Below are 19885 nucleotides of genomic sequence, written 5' to 3' on the forward strand. Positions count from 1 at the left end.
GAAATAAGGAAAGGAAGTAATAAAAAGTTATTTTTAGAGAACTGACGTGTAAGATATTGTTGTATCTAGTATTCATACACTTATCTGTATCATGTATTACATATATCTGCAAAGACGGCAAAGGTTTTTTAAGTCTAGTAATAATAATAATAATAATCATAGATGAATTTATAAAGAGCTGCCAATCAAAGTTCTGTACTGAAACGGAAAATATAAAAAATGCAAAGAACATTTAAAAACTAAATAAACTTCTGAAAGTTTAAAATTGAAATAAAATTAATTATTGAAAACATGCGACATCATGGTACGCTTGCAAATTTACAGCCTGCCGTAAAGTGCTTCAGTGTCGTGATTATTTGTTGACCTAGCTGTGTTGTATATGTGCAGAGTTTGTAAATGCAGAGCGTTTCTAGCATCGTCCAGCCTCGAGCCTTATAAATCAAGGAAATATTAGTGTAAATGTTTGACTAGAGTGCTACGTAATCGGTTGAATGTTCTCAGAAGCAGCAAAGGCTATACGGAGATAATGCAGTGATGGGCAGAGATGGACTGTCTGAGCCTGTTAGCCTGACTGTGAACCAGTTGGTTCCGTGACAGATGCCATCTGTGCCAGGACAAAAACCAAATCTGATTCTGACAGACTGTACTCGGCATCCAAAGGCTACTAGATTAACCAAATGTATGGGCTTGTAGTTGGCTGTAATTCCGGTTAGGATAGAGTCAAAAGTCCTCGGTTATACGAGCTAACAGCTCACCTTAGCGTTAGCTAAGAAGATGTGCAGTCGTATCCTTGTTAGCGGAACAGACCATGTACTTCTTTAGCAAGTGCGTAGTGTAGATTAACTCGCCTAATTTAAACAAAGTACAGCTTGTTGCAGTCTGTGTAGCTGCCAGCATGGATGCTGACGACGACGTGCCTCTCATCTTGACCTGGGATGAAGCAAACAGCGGTCTACTCAGCGAGGAGACAGAGAGAGGAGACGAAAGTAAGTTTGTGCTGTAATGTCCTCTGATGTTTATGTAGAGCTATACATGATAAAAGCATGTCTAGGAGGCTAACTGGTGGCATGGTGTAGCATAAAAAATGAGAAAAAAATCCATAAATTTGCCAGCTTTTCGTTTATTTGGCACGCAAAATGATAAATGCTAAAAGCCTGTCATTAATCTTGCCTTCATGCAAGTCATAATGTGAAGAATTAGTGGGATGTGCTTGAAGTGTTGGTTCAGCATCATGCCTATTTGGAGGTTGTAATTTGTGGTGCTGTGTTATTCTAGGAGCATTTCTAATCTTAAATTTCCCCTAATATTGAATTAAAAAATTATACAGCCTCCAAATTCATGCACTACAGTTATTATGTGAAACATTGTCTTTCTTTCATGAATCTTCGTCATTATGTCTTTGTAGCTCAGTGATATAGGTTTTTTTAATTCACAAAAAGCGATTCAGTTATTTTGAAAATTAGGGCCTGTAAGGATGTTTAAAACAGCAATTTAACCGATGCCAGTACAGATGTTTTTTACTCCCTCTGTGCTAACTTTTCTGGAAGTTGAAAACAGATCAAAGTTTTTCCAATAGGGGACTTCTTCTGCCGGATTTAGGTCTTATTTGAATCATCAGGAAGGTGAACTCTGCCAGTGTCAAACTGATGGGAAACACCAGATAAACACTGGCTACTGATATCGATTCATACCCCATTTTTTGCAAATGGCTGATGTTTGACAACAGACCCGTTAAACTGAGTTAAAACTTTCTCCTGTGATTTACTTCAAACAGTCAAACTTTTATAAATTCTAGATTCATCTCATACAAAGTGAAATATGTAGTTGCTTTTGTTTTATTCTTGATGATTAAGATGTGAAGCTAAAAAATATATATAAAATCCACTATCTCAAAATATTAGAACATTGTGGAAAAGTCCAACCAGCAAAGGTTTCATGAGCTTCCATTCTCTCACTCTGGTTCAGTACACACAACTACAATCATAGGGAAGACTGCTGACTTGACAAATGTCTAGAAGACAACATTGACGCCCTTCAAAAAGAGGGTAAGCCACAGAAGGTCATTGCTGAAAGGGCAGGTTTTTCTCAGAGGCTTTATCAAAGCATGTTCATGGAAAGTTGACTGGAAGGGAAAGTGTGGTAAGAAAGGTGTACAAGCAACAGGGATGAGCTCAGCCTTCAGAAGACTGTCAAAAAAAAGCAGATTCAAGAACTTAGGGGAGCTTCACAAAGAGTGGACTGAGCCTGGAGTCAGTGGATCAAGAGCCACCACACAGACAAGTCCAGGAAATGGACTACATTGATTTGTTCCTGGTATCAAGCCTCTCCTGAACCACAGACTTCATCAGCTTCTCACATTGGCTAAGGAGGAAAATAACTGGACTGCTGTTCAGTGGTCCAAAGTCCTGCTTTCAGCTGAAACTAAATTTTGCATTTCATTTGAAAATCAAGGTCCCAGAGTCTTGAGGAAGATCAGAGAGCCACTGAATCCAAGGTGCTTGAAATCCAGTGTTTTCAGTTTCCACAGTCAGTGATGGTTTGAGCTGCCATGCCATCTGCTGCTGTTGGTCCACTGTGCTTTATTAAATCCAGAGTCAATGCTGTCTACCAAGAGACTTTAGCACTTTGTGCTTCCATTATAGGGATACTGATTTGGTATTACTGTGCTTGATTGGTCATCCAGCCTCCCTGACCTGAACCCCATAGAGAATCTCTGGGGGAATGTGAAGAGGAACATGAGACACCAGACTCAACAATACAGATGAGCTGAAGGCTGCTATCAAAGCAACTTGGGCTTCATGACACCACAGCAGTGACACAGACTAATTGGCTCCATCCCACTTTGCATAGATGCAGTAATTTGTACAAAAGAAGATCCAAGAAATTATTGAGTGCATAAATGAGCATAATTTTCCTGAAGTCAAAAAATGTTTGAACTGATGTTTTGTGATGTTATAATATTGCGAGATAGTTGATTTTTGTGGGCTGTAAGCTGTAGCTTAACCATCAACATTAAAACAAAAAAGTCTTGAAATATTTAACTTTGTAATGATGAATTTAGAATGTATGGAAGTTTACATTTTGAATAAAATCACAGGAAAAAAACAAACTTTTTCATGATATTCATTTTTTAAATGCACCTGTATGTTGAATATAACCAAAATACCAGCATATCAAAGGTCAATTCAATACTTTAAATCAGACATTACTCAAACTTGTTATGATGCGTTGGCAACAAAAATAGAAGTCTGATCCATTTTGGGTAATATCTTGTTTTGTAATTATTCAAGGTCTTCCCAGTTTATTTGTTCAGTTTAGCCAGTGTCTATGGGTTTATTTGACATTTATGATAGACTCCTGCCCTAAAGTATTTTTTCTACTATTTTTTAAATGAGTAGTCTGTACACAGCACTGTAAGGGACATAAAATTAAGTCTTTCTGGGACTCCACAGGGACTTTAGAAACATCAGTGTTTGCCAGTCTCGAGTTCTCTCTGGTTAAAAGTATGACTGAAGAGTCTTTTTGAGAACTTCAGTACTTTACTAATGATCCTTGATGATACAGGGTTTTAAAATGTGCAGTACTGAAAATTTTTAACCTTGATATGAAGTCAGTGTTACTTACCAGAGTTGCTCCTGTACAGCTTGAAGCCTTTGTTGGTGTTTACTCTCACTGCGTGCATGCTGCATGTCCATGTGTGTGAGCTCTATACTGGGTATCCATGCATCCAGTCTATATAGTAATCCTGCTGCTTTTGTGTTCCTTACATGTTATCTACAAAATGACCCTCCTTACTGCTGGTTCAGCAGGCCATGCGCCCCTCAGCCCCTCCCTGGACAGTATGTGCGTTGTGTGTGAATGTGTACAGCCTGTGTCTTGTGTGAGCTTGCTGGGACATTTTGGCTCTGGAGGTGGACAGGAAAAGGAGAGGGGTGCTCTTTTTCTCAGGATATTCAGGGAGAGGATAAAAAGGAGGAAGTGTCAAAATGTTCTTGCTGATTGCTGCTGAAACTCTTTGGAATGATAGGAAACTTGAACCTGGACACTGAGAAAGGAGGCTGCATTGTATCACCTCAGTGAAAGATCACATGCTTGGATGGAAGTTGAGTTTTATTGCAGGTTGTCAGGAGACTTCAGATTGCTACAGCGCTAGATTTTTATTTGATCTGGGAGAAGCAGTTCTAGCTGTGTAGCCTGTTTGTGATTCTGTAAGCTTGACACACCTGTTTTTTAACTGGGAACTTGGGAACAAACTTGTTATTGTTGTCGCACTAATGACGGGTCGGAGTCACAGTCTGCGGACACAGGATGCTCCTCTGCAAAGATAACAGCCAGGCTACTGCTGCTGCTGGACTGGAATTTGATCTTTACACTCTGCCTGCTGTTACCGTGACCAGGAAAAGCTTTTGACTGCATTTCAGAGACTCATATAGTCTTTTATTCCAAGGAGTCGGGCCTGAAGCAGAAACATGTGATATGCCGCATGTGAAAAGAGAACCCGGAAGGACCCAGACAGGATTAAATATGCAGCTGCACAAAGACACAAGGAGGGAAAATGTGTAAATCTGTAATATGAGGCTATTTAAAAGGCTTTTTTATAAATCTTTTTCTGTGCAGACTAAAAACATACCAACTATATCCTGTAAAAGTTTGCCTTTGATTGTCTGTGTCAGTCATCTTACTTTCTCTGTGTAAGCTAGATGTCTTTCTCTTCCTCTAGTAGGACAGGACTAATTTCTCTTGTGATATATCCGTACAGCGTCTGTATCCTGTGCCTGGCAGGAAGATGGTGTTATAGACAATGTGACATCAGTGCAAACACGGCATTTTCTCTGGGTTCAAAGTACAAACTCCATGGCTTCAGCAGGAGGGTCATTCCTCTCAAAAAGTTATGTTTTCACCACCACATGTGATCCTTTCTTCTATCACAAGAGATTTTTCCTAGATAAGTAACCCTTTGTGTAGGAGTTACACAGCTTTTTATTCATCCTCAGTTGTTCTGAATGTTTTTTTGTCGCTAGTTTCACTTTAAACCCTGAGCTTGGCCCAAAGATTTCCTGATCTGTGAGGAATTGCATCTTGAGCTTTGTGACTGTTTCTGGAGTTTGCATCAGGCTGAAGAGGAATGTTGAGCCATCTGTATCTCCAGATGTGTGTGGAGGCTGGAACTAGACCAGCGAACTGTGAATGACACATACACACATATTTGTGTTGTGGACTTTTAGGGGTTTTTTTATACTTTGACACAGCTGCAGCTCAAAGTAAAATCCAAACTGATCAATGGAGTGCTTATGCAGGCGGGCAGCTGGTTTCCATGAAGATCAGATCCACGCTGAGAGTCCGGTCGTGATCTCGTCTTACGCCTTACAGTTAGAGCTACACTCTGTTGGTAGGCACTGAAACCTTAATGTAGTGTGTCTGTCTGAGAGAGAGTGACCCATACAGTTTGGAAAATGTCACCATTCTTATTATTTTGCTTCCTTTCACCACCGCAATATGTTTGACAATTTTAATGTAAGGGGTTTCACAAAAACATGACATTTTTCATTTAATAATCACAGCCATTTTATTCATTATCAGCGGCTCAAAAGAATTTGAACAAACTAACATAGATAGAAACTAATTTTTAATACACTGGATGAGAATCCTTTACAATCAGTGGCTGCTTTATGTCTGGAGCCCATGGACATCACCAAAATCTGACATTTTCCTCTGGAGATGCTTTGCCAGGCCTTTGAAAACCTCTATAGGTTTTATATCAGGAACTTCACATGGCAATAGAAGAATATTCCATTTCTTTGCCTTCAGACACTCTGGGGTTGCTTTCTCAGTATGTTGTAGGTCATTATGCAACTGCACTGTAAAGCTAACCTGACATGCCAGATGGATTTGATTCGCCAGTGAGAAACACACAAACTGGTATATCCATCTGCTTTGCAAGGTTACTGTAAAGCTCTGTCTTACCAGTTTATTTAGCGCCACTTTGTCAGGGAACATATGATTTTAGTTATTTGCTATAAATATTTCAGCTCATCCTGGGGGATTCTAAGGTGTTCCAAGGCCAGCTGAGATATGTAATCCCTCCAGCGAGTCAGAGCAGTACTGAGAGCTGTTTAAATCAGGCAGCATCAGAGCGATTAGCCAACAGCATGCTCAGAGCGAATCAGCTGGCCATCAGCTGATGAGAGCTTGTGCTAGATCAGCTGATCTCAAATACATGGCATCGCTTGACTCAGTGGCTTGCCTGAACTAACACTGTACACTAGAGTTTTGCAGTATTTGGCTGAGTTTGAGCAGAGAGTACAGCCCTATGAACTTCAGGATTTATCTTGCTACTTCTTTCAGCAGTCACATCATCAATAAACACCAGTGAGCCTGTTCCATAAGCAGTCATATATGTTCCATGCCACAGCACTGCCTCTGCCATGTTTGACAGAGGGTGACAGATGAGCTGTTCATTTCCTTCTTCATACGTGTCTCTTCTCATTATTCTGCTACAAGTTTATCTTGGTTTTGTCAGATCTCTTAAACTTGAAGTCTACTCCTCAGTTAGATCTTTGTGATCTTATTTTAGATCCATTGAGGAGGTAAATAGGAGCAAAAGGATGGAAATAGTTTCATTTAATAAATAATTACAGGTGCTCAATGAAAGATAAATACCACAGTTAAAAAGATCATCAACTGATGTCTGAGTTTGTCGTTAGTTTGTTTATATGGGCTGTATCTGTGCACTAATCCATCACCTTTTTTTTCCAGATGGAGGAGGGGGAAATTATGACATAGTCAACAACGCAATAATCTCAACACCCGGGCCATCAAACCACAGAGCCCAGAATGTGTCCTTACGCCAAAGCTGGGAGATGAACTACCAAGAAGCAGCTATCTACCTACAGGTATTAAAGGGGACATATTTTACCCTTCTAAGACGAGTTTATATTGGTCTCAGAGGTCCCCAAAAACATGCCTGTGAAGTTTTTTGCTGAAAAAAACACTCTAGTATTGGATTTCTGCATGTCTAAAAACCCTTCAGTTTAAGCCCTGCTCAAAACGAGCCAGCACTCGTGATATTATAGACACTTTTTTCCCCCAGAGTTTAGACTTGGATTTGAACCATCAATCTCCCTGACTGTAGTCAGCAGGGTAACCCACTCAGCTATCCAGCATCTCAGCTGGCAGCTGAGAGGATCAGTAGAGGCGGTCAGAACTTTCCTCCAAGTGGGGGAGGACCAACCAAACCTGGGGGCAGGTGCTAAGGCCCCTGGTGAGGTCACTAAATGTAAAATCTGAGAACAGCTTGTTTCAGCACACATGAAAGGTGGAGAAAGAGAGGGGGAGAGGGAATAGATTTTTCTGGGACTTGAGGGGATTGTGGACAGGCCAGGGACACATATTTGTGCTAGAAAAGCCTGAAAAAGTGATTTTTGCATATGTCCCCTTTAACAAGCAGCCCACTGAAGCCTTTTTATGTTAGTGAGGGTACTCTTGGTAAAGGGAAACTGTGATCACAACAGCTTTATTTAAGACTACAAACTTTGTAGATGTTTAAACTGAATGTTCTTTCTATTGCCCAAATTAAAATTAACAAATACAAGTAATAAGTAAGTACTTATTTGGGTAATAAATTAAGAAAAGCTAAGACACAGCTGAAGAACTTAAAAATGTAAAGATAATGGCGAAGAACAAATTGGGATATCTTGGCTGATAACCAAAAGCCTTCACTTTTTTCACCTCAAGTACATACTTAAGGCAGAAGGCAGACTGTACCAGGATTGTATTTGGGTTTAGAGTTTCTGCATTGTGCTTGAGAATAATGAAATCCCTCTGTTATGACCCTGTAAAGCCGTTTTAAATTGGAAACTGTTTTCCTCCATATTTAAGTGCTTGCGGTATTCTTATTGTTGCCTTTATTTCTCATTACTAAATCTTTTCACCAACTTGTGATCAGTAGAATAGCTCTGAACCTGCTGCAGAAATGTGCTTTTGCTGCCAGTGTGTTTTTGCTCATATTACTGCAACCACAGGTATGCATCATAGAACTCTTCCCAAAATAACATTACAACCTTGAACCTCATGTATGGATCACTTACATCACACTTACAATAAGCACATTTAGGTGTAGGACTTGATGTTATCTGCCTTTTGAAGTCTCTGAAATCGTCTGTCTTTAAGTCTAGATCATAGTAGCTTGCAGTTGCTCAACATATTTTACATACAGAGTTCAGGATATTTTATAAAGCACGTATTCTAAGTCAACCCTGACTTGACTTCACAATTCATGGCCTTTTAACTGACTTGTAATAGAAGTAAAATTGCATTATTTCATGCAGAATTACTGAGGCTGTTGTTTGACTGCTGTGCAAATAGATGACTCATCTGCCCTGGCTATGTGCATCCACCTAGTCAGGGGAACACTCAACCTTGTTCATATGTTAAAAGATATAAGGGAAGGAAAAAGAAACACTAAATTGAATGTTCTAATTTGTGAATTTTTAAAGTCACTAATGCCTGATATGTCAGATTTACTCTTCGATTTTTTTGATGTTCTTTAAATTCCAAACACAGGAAGGAGAGAACAATGATAAATTCTTCACCCACCCTCGAAACCCAAAGGCACTGGCAGCGTACCTGTTTGCCCACAACCACCTTTTCTACATGATGGAGCTGCTGACAGGCCTGCTGCTGATGATGCTGTCTCTGTGTGAAGCTCCTGCTGTGCCCTCTCTGCGTCTGGATGTCTATGTAAGTTTCCACACGTCAGGCACGTCATACACTTTCACGTGTCATAAACCTGTTTTATACCTCTGCAGGTCCATGCCACCCTGGAGCTGCTGGCTTTGGTTATGGTGGCATTTGAGCTGTGCATGAAACTCCGCTGGTTAGGCTTCCACACCTTCATACGACATAAGAGGACCATGGTGAAGGTGACTGATGCATCATTGAATCTTTCTTATAGAATGGAGTACCTCTTCAGTAAACACAAAGGAATCCTTTTCTTCATGCTGGTTTTGGACCCGGTCTCCATTATTCTGGATTATTCATGTTGCCTCTCTGTTTGTGCAGACGTGTGTGTTGCTCCTGCAGTTTGTGGAGGCTATAGTGGTTCTGATCAGACAGACGTCCCATGTTCGAGTGACCAGAGCTCTCAGACCAATCTTCCTGGTGGACTGTAGATACTGTGGTGCTGTACGAAGGTACAGAATTACTCAGACATACTATCCTGGCATTAAATTATAAATTTCTAGCTAGTCTGTTGAGTTTTTTCTCATCAGCCCACACCAAGTTCTCTTTGTGTAGTAGACTATATTAACATTAATTTTCATTTTCTGCTTTGAGTGCAACCTTTCTATCTAGTCAAAAGCATTTGCAATTTTTTAACTGTGCACTAACCTTTAAAAATTTGTTCTAAAATGTATTTGAATGGTTTGCATTGATTTTGTCACTTGCATTTTTTTTTTTTTTTTTGTCCAATCAGAAACTTGCGTCAGATCTTCCAGTCCCTCCCTCCTTTCATTGACATCCTCCTCCTGCTGCTCTTCTTCATGGTTATTTTTGCTATCTTGGGTAAGAAATAAAATGTTTATTAAATACTTTTACTTCTTTTTTGCTCCCTATCACTTAGAACTGCTTAGTTGGTAGTGCCTGTGTTGTCAGACTGATGAATTCCATGTCCTCATAAGCTTCCAGTTTATTAGCCTAGAAAAATGTCCCCTTTATGCCCATATAAGGGCATGAGACTGCAGTGCTGTGTGCAATCACAGAAGGCACACAGGAATGAGAAGTTGTAAGAAGTCAGTAATATTAAAACCAAAATGAAATGTAAAAACAATCCTGCACTAAACTCCAAGTATAAGGCTTTCGTGCTGCTTGAAATGAACGCTTTGATTATTTATTCAGCACCAGTGATGGATATTAGATATACAGTGCATTCAGAAAGTATCCAGATGGCCTTCACTTTTTCAGTTTTGTTATGTTGCAGCCTGATGCAACAGTAAAAAAAGTATTTTCATTCTCATTATTCTACACTCAGTACTCCATCATGACGAAGTGAAAACAGAATTTTAAAAAATGTTGCGAATTAATTAAGAATTAAAAGACCAACATAAAACATTTACATAGGCATTAAGACCCAATGCAAAAATACTTGATACTTAGCTCAGGTTTCTCCTATTCCTCTAAAATTAAGTGGACTGAATGGAATTTGGAAAGGTACACATCTCTCTATAGGGGGCCTCACTGCTGACAATGCATATCAGAGCAAAAAGCAAGCCATGAGTTCAAAGGAACTGCCTGCAGAGCTCAGAGACAGGATTGTTGCAATGCACAGATCAGGGTATGCTACAAAAAAAAAGTTCTGTTATTGAAAGTTCATAAGAGCACAGTGGCCTCCATAATTTTCTTCTCTGGAAGAAGTTTGGCACAACCAGGACTCTTCCAAGAGCGGGTCACCTGGCCAAGCAGAGCGATGGGGGAGGGTGGCCTTAGGAAGTGGTGACCATGGTCACTCTGACTGAGCTCCAGAGATCCTGTGTGGAGAAAGTTTCAAAAGAATGACCATCGCTGCAGTGCTTCAATGATCTGGGCTTTCTGGCAGTGGCTCATGTCCAGTCAGTTTGTTTTACCATAGGTGGACTCCGATCAAGGTATAGAAATATCCCAGCAAAGATGGTGAGCAATGAGAGCCTGAGGGAACTTCAAGTGTTTTTGCAAAGAGTCTGAATACTAATGTCAATGTAATATTTCAGTTTTGCAATTTTTTAAAATTTTGTTTTCAGTTTGTCATGATGGGGTACTGAATTATAGCTCATTCAGGCAGCACTGACATCAGAGAAGGAGAGGATGCATTCCAGGTTAATTGAAACTTGTTAGATGAATGGGTGGTTTTGCTATTTTTGGAGGGAATATCATGTAAACAAAATTTAATACCCATATGTGAAGGTATGTTTTTTTCTGTTGTTTAAAATAACTGTTTACTGAAAAAATACCACTAATGTGCAAAATTAAAATCCATAATTCACATTTTACAGTTAAGATCAAACATTTTATGGTTGATTTAAAAGTTGACCATATTTAAGTAATGTATTTGTGCATATTTTTAATAATACAGAGGTGCTCAACTGATAAAAAATATAGTAAAATATAATTTCAAATTACAGGTTATCATGTCTTTGTTAATGTCGATTATTTGCTGATAAGTGTAATATTAATCCTTTTACTCAGATTGATCTTAAGTTTTCTTAGATTATGTTCTGTAGCTAAAAACAAATCACAGATAAGAAAACTTGGTCAATGTGAGAATATTCTTAACTGCATAAGAGGGTTTAAGACAAAAATCTCCTTAAGAACGGTTTGTGAATGAGCTCCATAGTTCAGGGTGACATGTCCTCTGTCTTCAGAGTGTCTTCTATATTTGATGTTTGACTTCTTCTTGTGTCTCCTCTCAGGTTTCTGCCTTTTCTCTACAAACACTTCTGACCCGGTATGTTGAGTCTTTAGTTCCCCTGGTGCAACTTTCTTTGAGTTATGTAAGATTTGAGACTTCGTTTTAGTCTATAGTGGTCAGAGTTCCTGACTGAGACTGTTTCCTCTCTCTGCAGTACTTCAGCACTCTAGAGAACAGCCTCGTCAGTCTGTTTGTGCTGCTGACCACAGCAAAGTAAGCACATTATCTGTATGTACATGGCATGGCAGTAGTACTTCCTACTTTCAGAGCTTATTTTATATATGTGTGTGTGTTTGTGTTTCGGCTGATTTCACAGTTTTGTGCTTGTACCTTGTGACTGTATCTCTTGCTTCTCTTTTCTTGTAGTTTTCCTGATGTGATGATGCCGTCCTACTCAAAGAGTCGTTGGTCCTGTGTTTTCTTCATTGTTTACCTCTCCATAGAGCTGTACTTCATCATGAACCTGGTAAACATGAGTTTATTCAATACCAGGAGCTATCAGTGCCGACTGACATAAAAGAACTGTTATTATAAAGATGTGTCTTCTTGTAAATAAACCCCTTTACATGAAAACTCATCAGTGTGACTTTTCTGTTCACTTCAGCTCTTGGCCGTGGTGTTTGATACGTTTAACGGTGTGGAGAAGATGAAGTTCAAATCTCTCTTGCTTCACAAGCGCTCTGCTATCGATCACGCATTTCAGCTGCTGGTCAGCCGGCAGGTACGACCTCACTGTTACATTTAGTTAAAATGCTTATTGGGTACATTTTTTAAACCAACCCTTATTTCTTTATTTGTTTGTGTTGCATCTTCTCCCCAGAGACCGATGGGTGTGTCGCTCAAACAGTTTGACGGTCTGATGCGGTTTTATAGACCGCGGATGTCTGCACGAGACCGCTTCCTCACATTTAAAGCTCTGAACACCTCAGGGGCTCCCATGCTCAGGTACACATAATCTATTAACAAGCTTACTTTGACTGTTTTTTTTTTTATGAACATCATTTAATGGAAGTCTGCTCTGTTACAGTCTGCAGGACTTTTATAAGTTCTATGAGGTCATTGGCCTTAAATGGAAGGTAGGTAGCCTTACATTTGTACTATGTACTTATCTAGATTTTATTCACTCTAGTTAAGGTTTTTGTCTGGGTTTTTTTGTCTGTTTCTAATGTAAATTAACTGTTTGTGGTGTTGTTCAGGCACGACGCAGTGGAGAGCACTGGTTTGATGACCTTCCACACACAACCTTTCTCATTTTTAAAGGCAAGCTTTACATTTCTTTGTTTCTCTGTTTTTCTTCACAAATCTCTCTCTGTAACTTCTTCTAAACCCACTTTTTTCTTCTAACAGGAATCAACCTGCTTGTGAAATCAAAGGGCTTCCAGTATGCCATGTGTAAGTGAAATCATTTATGTCCACGCAGATGCCCTGATTAAAACTCCTATAGTCATGACCTTTGTAACTCTTCCCTGTTATTCCAGATGCGGTGGTGGCTATCAACGGTGTGTGGATCCTCGTGGAGACGTACACGCTGAATAGTGAGATACCACACCACATCGTTAGCACACATCACTGAAGCGTTTCCTCCTGTCACATTTGGAAATCTTTCTTTGAATTTAAAGTGTAGCACTCAGGCGGTTTCAGTCTGACCTAACAGATCATAGTTTTTCCACCTGGGGATTTTTCCTCTGAGACAGTCCCACTTTCTTGTGGTGTCCCTCAAGGATTTGTTTTGGGCCCATCCTATTTCTCCATACATGCTAGCCCTTGGGTCTGCGTTGTAGAAGTATAATATCTTGTTACACTACTTTATGGATGTTTTTAACTTGCCATTTAAACTGAAAAGTAAGGGTTCATTGCAACCTTTACTTGATTGTCTAAAGGACTTTAAACTTCCCCAACCTAAATTAAAAAAAAAAAAACTGAATTCATTATGTTTGGACATCCTAAACAGTTCACCTTTCTTTTTAGAGTCTCTGTTTATTTTGCATGTTTTCCAATCTGACAGGTCAAGTGTGTCCAGTGCCTTTTAGTGGAAACCTCTGGTCCGTTTCTTTCTTGAAGATTTAGGGCAGTGGTTCTCAACTTGTGGGTCAGGACCCAAGAGTTGGTCAAAAACCTCTTTTGAGTGGGTTGCCAGTAAAAAAAATGTGGCACAAGTCTATGCACAGAAGCCCTTAGTGAACATACAGTAAATTTATACCTGTTTTTTTTTCTATGATGATTTGTAAATATTTTTTAAACAATCTCCTTTTCTTTGGATAAAGCAGCTGGTTTTCCCAAATAACAAGGAAACTTAAGGAGACTTCACCAAATTTCCTTGCTATCTTGGGAAAACAGAGTAAAATATGATGGATGCATGCACGTGCTTCTGTGATAATGTGGTTTTAAACATTTTTGTTTTGTACTGTACTCTTGTTTTGTATGCTTCAGCGTCCAAACAGTAACATTTCTTTAACTAAATTTGAGTGGTTGAACATTATCAAAAATAATGTTGCAGTTTCTCCTAAGGAGGTCGTAGTGGGTCTCAATGCCTGGCTAGTTGAGAGCCACAGATTTAGATGGTGATCAGTGCATTTATTAACCTGACGTGCCAGATGGATATGTTTCACACATCCATCTGGTAAACCTCTAATTCAGAGCGTTTGGGAAAGGGGCAGAGCCTTTGGAAAAAAAAAACGGGAGTGTGGTTGGATGAACATTCTGTCCGTCACATCTTTACGGGCCAATCGGAGCAACTAAACACATGACGTGGCCGCTAGTGAGGTGCGCCCCTGTCGAGGAGTAAGTTCCATAGAGAACTGAATAACGCGAAAAATGGCAGCTGTAGACATGTCAGTACATGACTTTTGTTGTTTTTGAAAAGAAAACAACTCACTGCTGTTCTTTCTTCTTATTTAAACAAAGAAATGTCGTCAAGTTCTGATAAGACAAGCGCTTTAGCAGCATCCAAGCTAATGTCTTCCTCCGTAATTGCACCAGCCTCTTGTTGCTGCTCACGTCACGACTCCGCCGCGCCTGAAAGTACTGCCTCTCCTCGCTGATTGGTCCTGTCACTTTCTAACCGGGCCCAAACGGTTCAGACAGGAGCTTTGAAAGATAAATTTGCCAGTGAGAAACATGGAAACGGGCGTATCCATCTGCTTTGCAATGTTATGCATTTATAACATTTCAGCTTGATTATTTTAGGTCTTTGTATGAAGATTTGGACTACTTCAAAATGCAGCTTCTCATCTCCTGATTTGTGAGAAAGATATGTAACAGCTTTGTTGCACTCCCTCCACTGGCATCTTGTCCATTTGGGATCAATCTTCAAATTTTGCTATTGGCTTCTGTGGCGCATATCCTCCTGGATGTGCCTTAAGATAGGTTTAAAACCACTATGATCACACCTTTGTAGTAGCTATCCTGAACCTTTGGAAAACTTCACCCCTAAAACGAGGTCTGCCCCCATTATTGAATGTTTTAAGTTTCTGTTGAAGACCTATCTCCTCTCTGTAGCTTTCTTTTTCAGATTATAACTATCCTAACAGATTTTACTGATGTTATGCTGATAGGTTGTGTGGTGGTGTTGCTTTCTCTTTATACCTTTTTATTTTGTTATTGCACTTTGGTCAGCCTTGGTTGTTCTTGACTTTGCATTACAGATTCTCTCTCCTTCTTCTCTTTATGCAGGTGGATTTTCCTGGTCCAGATTCGTCCCCTGGAGTTACATTGTTTTCCTGACAAGTGAGTAGGCTGCATGCTCAGTTTTCACATACTGTAAAGCACTGCTCATAGAGGGTGTTGGATGTATTTTACATGCACTTAGACCGACTTTCTGTTTTTCTACTTGTAGTTTATGGTGTAGAGGTGTTGTTAAAAATTTCCGGTTTGGGGCCAATGGCTTATTTCAGCTCTGGGTGGAATCTGTGAGTAAAAACTTGGATACTGGGTCTTTTTTCATGGAAATATTAGAAGAGTACTGAATCCAAGATGCAGATGTGTAGGTCAGGGGTTATGCAAGTAACCATGTGAGCGTAAGACTTTATAAAAACACAGATTTAACGTTTTTGAGTCTGTACATTTGGATTCAGTACTTTTACTCAAGCATCACTAATCCTATTCTGTTTTTTTTGTGACAAGTCAACAGATTCTCCTTTAATTTGCTTCGTATTTCAGGTTTGACTTCTCAGTGACAGTGTTTGCCTTCCTGGGCTTGATTGCCCTTGCCTTTGACATGGAGCCATTTTACTTTGTTGTGGTTCTGAGACCACTCCAGCTTCTCCGGTATGATTTTATTTCATGCATACAAGCATGTTTTATAAGCAGCATTATGCACATTTTTTATAACTAAATGTTCTGTCATCTTTCACAGTTTGTTTAAGATAAAGCAGCGGTATCGTAATGTCTTGGACACCATGTTTGAACTCTTTCCAAGGATGGCAAGTCTTGGTTTGACCCTAATCATCTTCTACTACTCCTTTGCCATCGTGGGGATGGAGTTCTTTGCTGATGTGGTGTATCCAAACTGCTGCAAGTGAGTCTGTAGTTTTTAAATGTCTTCTCAGTATTCCTCATATTAGCTGATTGGAATGCACTAGCTCTGGTCGACATATTTCCCTAAAGTTGGGCATTCACTGTATGAATTTCATCTGATTTAGATTGCATTTTGAGTTTAAGACTCGCTTGGAAGATGTGCCAACCTTTAGTCAGATCATGCTTGTCGTGTAGGGTACAGGGGGAGACGACAGCCGACTACAGCCCAACCAGCTGCTTCCGGCTGGTTGGATGGATTTTACAAGTTTGATATTTTGCGCACACTCCCAGGGTGAGAGCAGAGCTTTGGGCAGAATCCTCAACTTTGAGGCATTTTTTGTTTAACAGTCAGACAATGTCCTAAATCACCATGAAAACAGCAGGAATAACTTTTTAATTTGCCCCCCCCCCCCCAAATAATAAAGGAAATAGATGCGTGGGAAATATGCCTACCTTATTTCTCTAAACTTTTTCAAGGCAAACTCCCCAGATTTCTGTCGCAGTCTGCCCCAACTTTACTTGTACAGTGTACACACCCAAGCTGTGAACATGGGACCGTATAGTGTGAGCACATAAATCATGCACGATACTCGTGAGTCATAAGCAATTCAGTTGCACAGCATGTGCTGACATGCTGTAAATATTTTGACTGTTAAGAGAGTCAGGTGGAAATCGCACAGTGTATGCCCGGCTTTCCACCTGTGGATAAAAAATGTTTTCTTCCTCTAACCAGTGTGTTACTTTTACTGTTTTCCCAGCATGAGCACAGTGGCAGACTCATACAGACTAATCAACGTCACCTACGGCAACAAAACGGTGTTGGAGGAAGGCTATTATTATCTCAATAATTTCAACAACATTCTCAGCAGCTTTGGTGAGTCATTTACTTTTTAAAAAGTTGGAGTTTACTATGTATATTATACTTAGATTTCATGTCTCTTGGTCAATCTTTCTGACTTCTTCAGCTGTAAATAAAAAAGGAAGGAATTTTTTCTGTATGGCTATGCAGGTTTTATAAAACAAGGTTCAAACAGCAGGAAATAATGCTTCTATTAGAAACTGTTTTCTCTTAAGTGAGAGAAATAGTTCCTGTTTTAAAGTTTCCATTTCTGTCTGTTCATTCTCTCCTCCAGTGACTCTGTTTGAGCTGACTGTGGTCAATAACTGGTATATCACCATGGTGAGTACACTCATTAATCTGTGCACTTACATCAGGAAACACACTGCACTCTTGTCATCAGCCATTAGGTGTCGCCATTTGAACGCTGCTGTGTTTGCTTCCAGGAAGGAGTAACTTCTATGACAAGCCACTGGAGCCGGCTGTACTTCATGACCTTTTACATTGTTACCATGGTGAGGCCTGTGCAGTTGTTTACTGAAGGAGTTTGTGGAAATAACCACATTTTTGTCTTATCTTTACTTGTACAATGAGATAATTCTGATCATGTTTGCCCCACATTTTGTCTTTCCATGTGCAGGTTGTGATGACGATTATTGTTGCGTTCATTTTGGATGCGTTTGTGTTCCGCATGAACTACAGCCGCAAGAACCGAGAACCACTGGAGAACCCAGAGGGTGAGACAGAGAGAGTGTTTGTTGTGTATAAATTTATAGATAGTTTAGCTCTCTAAAACCAAAGAAATCTTGTCTTTTAAATTTCTTCTCACATTTCAGATAATAATTTGAATGAAAACCTTATTTTTTATAATATTAGGGTGCCAGTAATGTGTATCATTCTCATTTTTGTGCTCTAGATGAAAATGGGATCGTCTTTGAGGTGGAGGTGAGTCGAGAGGAATCTCTAGCTGCTTTAGAGCTGTACAAACAGATCGGCTCTGGACAGTCATCCCTGAGCTCTCTACAGGGAGTCCTACAGGCCATGGACAGGGGCGGGGTGAGAAACACTCTCATTCACATACTTTTACACTGCACATCAAAAGCCCCTCTAACTGTCTTTCCCTCCTGCTCTGGTGTGAACAGCACACGTCTCTGGTGTACATCGGCCGCAGGTCTAGGACCAAGAGTGACCTCAGCATAAGGATGTACGAGGAGGAGATCCAGGTAAGAAATTAAGTATTGTCTGAAATAGATACCTCAGCACTCTTTATGGCCACACTATAGTCTGCAGAAACATTGGCCTATATTAACTTTATGAGATGCACAAAATGTTTCACAAAAATTAAGTACAGGATGTCCTTGATGGCTGGTAAAAGATTTAAAATACTGTGCCATGAAAAAGTATTTGCCCTCTTTCTGATTCCTGAGTTTTTTGCATATTTATCACACTTAAATCTGTCAGATCATCAAACCAATTTTTGATGACAGCCAACCATTATATGACTGTAATATACTTAGGTGCAAAACATGATATATCCACACTGACAGCTTCTATTTAAGTGATTTCTTGATTCAACAAATCTGGCGGTAATCAGGTCTGGGTGTAGCCAGTGAAACTGAACTCAGCTTTCCAAGAACTCTGGTTAATCACAGTTAACTCATGATTTAACAAGGGGGGCAATTACTTTTTCACACAGGGCCGGATAGGTTTGGAAAATTATCTGGAAATGAGAGGTAACCCTGTACTGTCTTAGAGTCTTATTACCGGTACCATTGACGTTTAACCATTATTATTATTATTATTAATGTCTTGTTATTTGTCTTATCCTTTTCCTGATATAGACAACATTTAATTTCCTGTTTCCTTGTATGTAAGTTTATTGATCTGAGCTGTTGTCTTACTACTTGTTTTATCATTTTATCACAGTTTAAATATAGTTATTTCAGAAAGTATAGACCCCCTTCACTTCTTTGATTTTGTTATTTTGCAGCCTGATGCTACAGTTGTTTAAATCCTTTTTAATGTCTTTAATCTACACTCAGTACCCCATCATGACAAAGTGAAAACAGAATTTTACTTTTTTTTTTGCTAATTTATTAAAAAGACAAAACTGAAATATCATATCAACCCTTTGAAAGGGGTCAGAATACTTTCTCAATGCACTGTTTATGTTTTACTGTAGAAAATAAGACAACTCAAAAAGCATATTGAGAGAAAACAATAATCTAGGACACTGAAAGGTTTAGATATATGGTAATGCCCTAACTCACTCTCTATACATTTATTTCTCTAGGAGTGGTATGCAGAGTATTCAAGGGAAAATCTGCCTCAGCCAGACCAAAGCCTGGAGCAGGAGCTGGACAGTCCCCTCTCTAATGCCTCTCCCTTCTCAGAGCCTCAGCTCAACGCACAGACTGGACCTCACAGCATCAACTAACTCCTAACTGTTCAACACACTCCACAATACAAGTGTGTTTTATAAAAGCTAAGAAGCCCCGTCACTCCAGGAGTCTCTTTGCCCTCTCCATGCTCCATTTTTACCACAGTGGGAGAAATCTGGGACCTTTGGGATTCATGAGAGTGAGACGAGTTAAAGACAGCCTTTTTCCTGGAGAAGTAAAGGTGTGTCTCTGGACCAGTGAGGAGGGAACAATGCCCTCCTTTGGACATTTAAAAGACTGCAGTAAACATGAGCAGGGAGCGTGAGCCATCACAGTATGTTATGTACATATACTGCTGGAGGCCTCTTGTGCGCTCATGTTAATCTTAGAGAACTTTTACCTGATGCCTTAGTTCAGTGGCTCATATGATCGGTATTAACACAAACAAAACTAAAAGAAAAGACCAAAACGTAAAACAATTACACTCCTTTTAGATCAACTAATGTCTCAAAACTCATGAGTGTTTTACCTTTTTTTATAACTTCCTATTCTGTTATGTATTTTAGTTAGTTAATAATTGTTTTATTACACTGTTTAAATTGTCATGTGCATTGATGGGTTTTTTTGTTGTACTACCAAACTCTTGGTAACTGCATAATAAGCTACAGTATATAAATCAATAATGGAAATTAGGAAAGGACTAGCCAAGCA

The 19885-nt window shown here is 39.6% G+C and overlaps 1 protein-coding gene across 2 annotated transcripts; it reads left to right on the forward strand.

Moving 5' to 3' along the window:
* The first annotated feature begins 363 nt into the window (after positions 1-363).
* Positions 364-19773, forward strand: tpcn1 (two pore segment channel 1). 2 transcript variants are annotated; one of them, XM_041787151.1, is made up of 26 exons: positions 364-986; positions 6757-6893; positions 8563-8739; positions 8808-8921; positions 9061-9191; positions 9473-9561; positions 11442-11476; positions 11595-11653; positions 11807-11906; positions 12045-12161; positions 12261-12385; positions 12468-12516; positions 12637-12700; positions 12788-12832; positions 12919-12975; positions 15113-15166; positions 15276-15348; positions 15599-15706; positions 15795-15956; positions 16714-16829; positions 17089-17135; positions 17240-17308; positions 17434-17530; positions 17710-17849; positions 17936-18016; positions 19087-19773. In XM_041787151.1, exons 1-26 carry the CDS (start codon positions 896-898, stop codon positions 19228-19230), a joined length of 2481 nt encoding a protein of 826 aa, XP_041643085.1. In that variant the 5' UTR covers positions 364-895; the 3' UTR covers positions 19231-19773. The 2 variants fall into 2 exon arrangements, with proteins under 2 accessions (XP_041643085.1, XP_041643084.1); XM_041787150.1 differs by lacking the exon at positions 364-986 and adding an exon at positions 4051-5389.
* The last annotated feature ends 112 nt before the right edge of the window (positions 19774-19885 follow it).

Source organism: Cheilinus undulatus, linkage group 5 (assembly GCF_018320785.1).
Source record: "Cheilinus undulatus linkage group 5, ASM1832078v1, whole genome shotgun sequence".
NCBI lineage: Eukaryota > Metazoa > Chordata > Actinopteri > Labriformes > Labridae > Cheilinus > Cheilinus undulatus.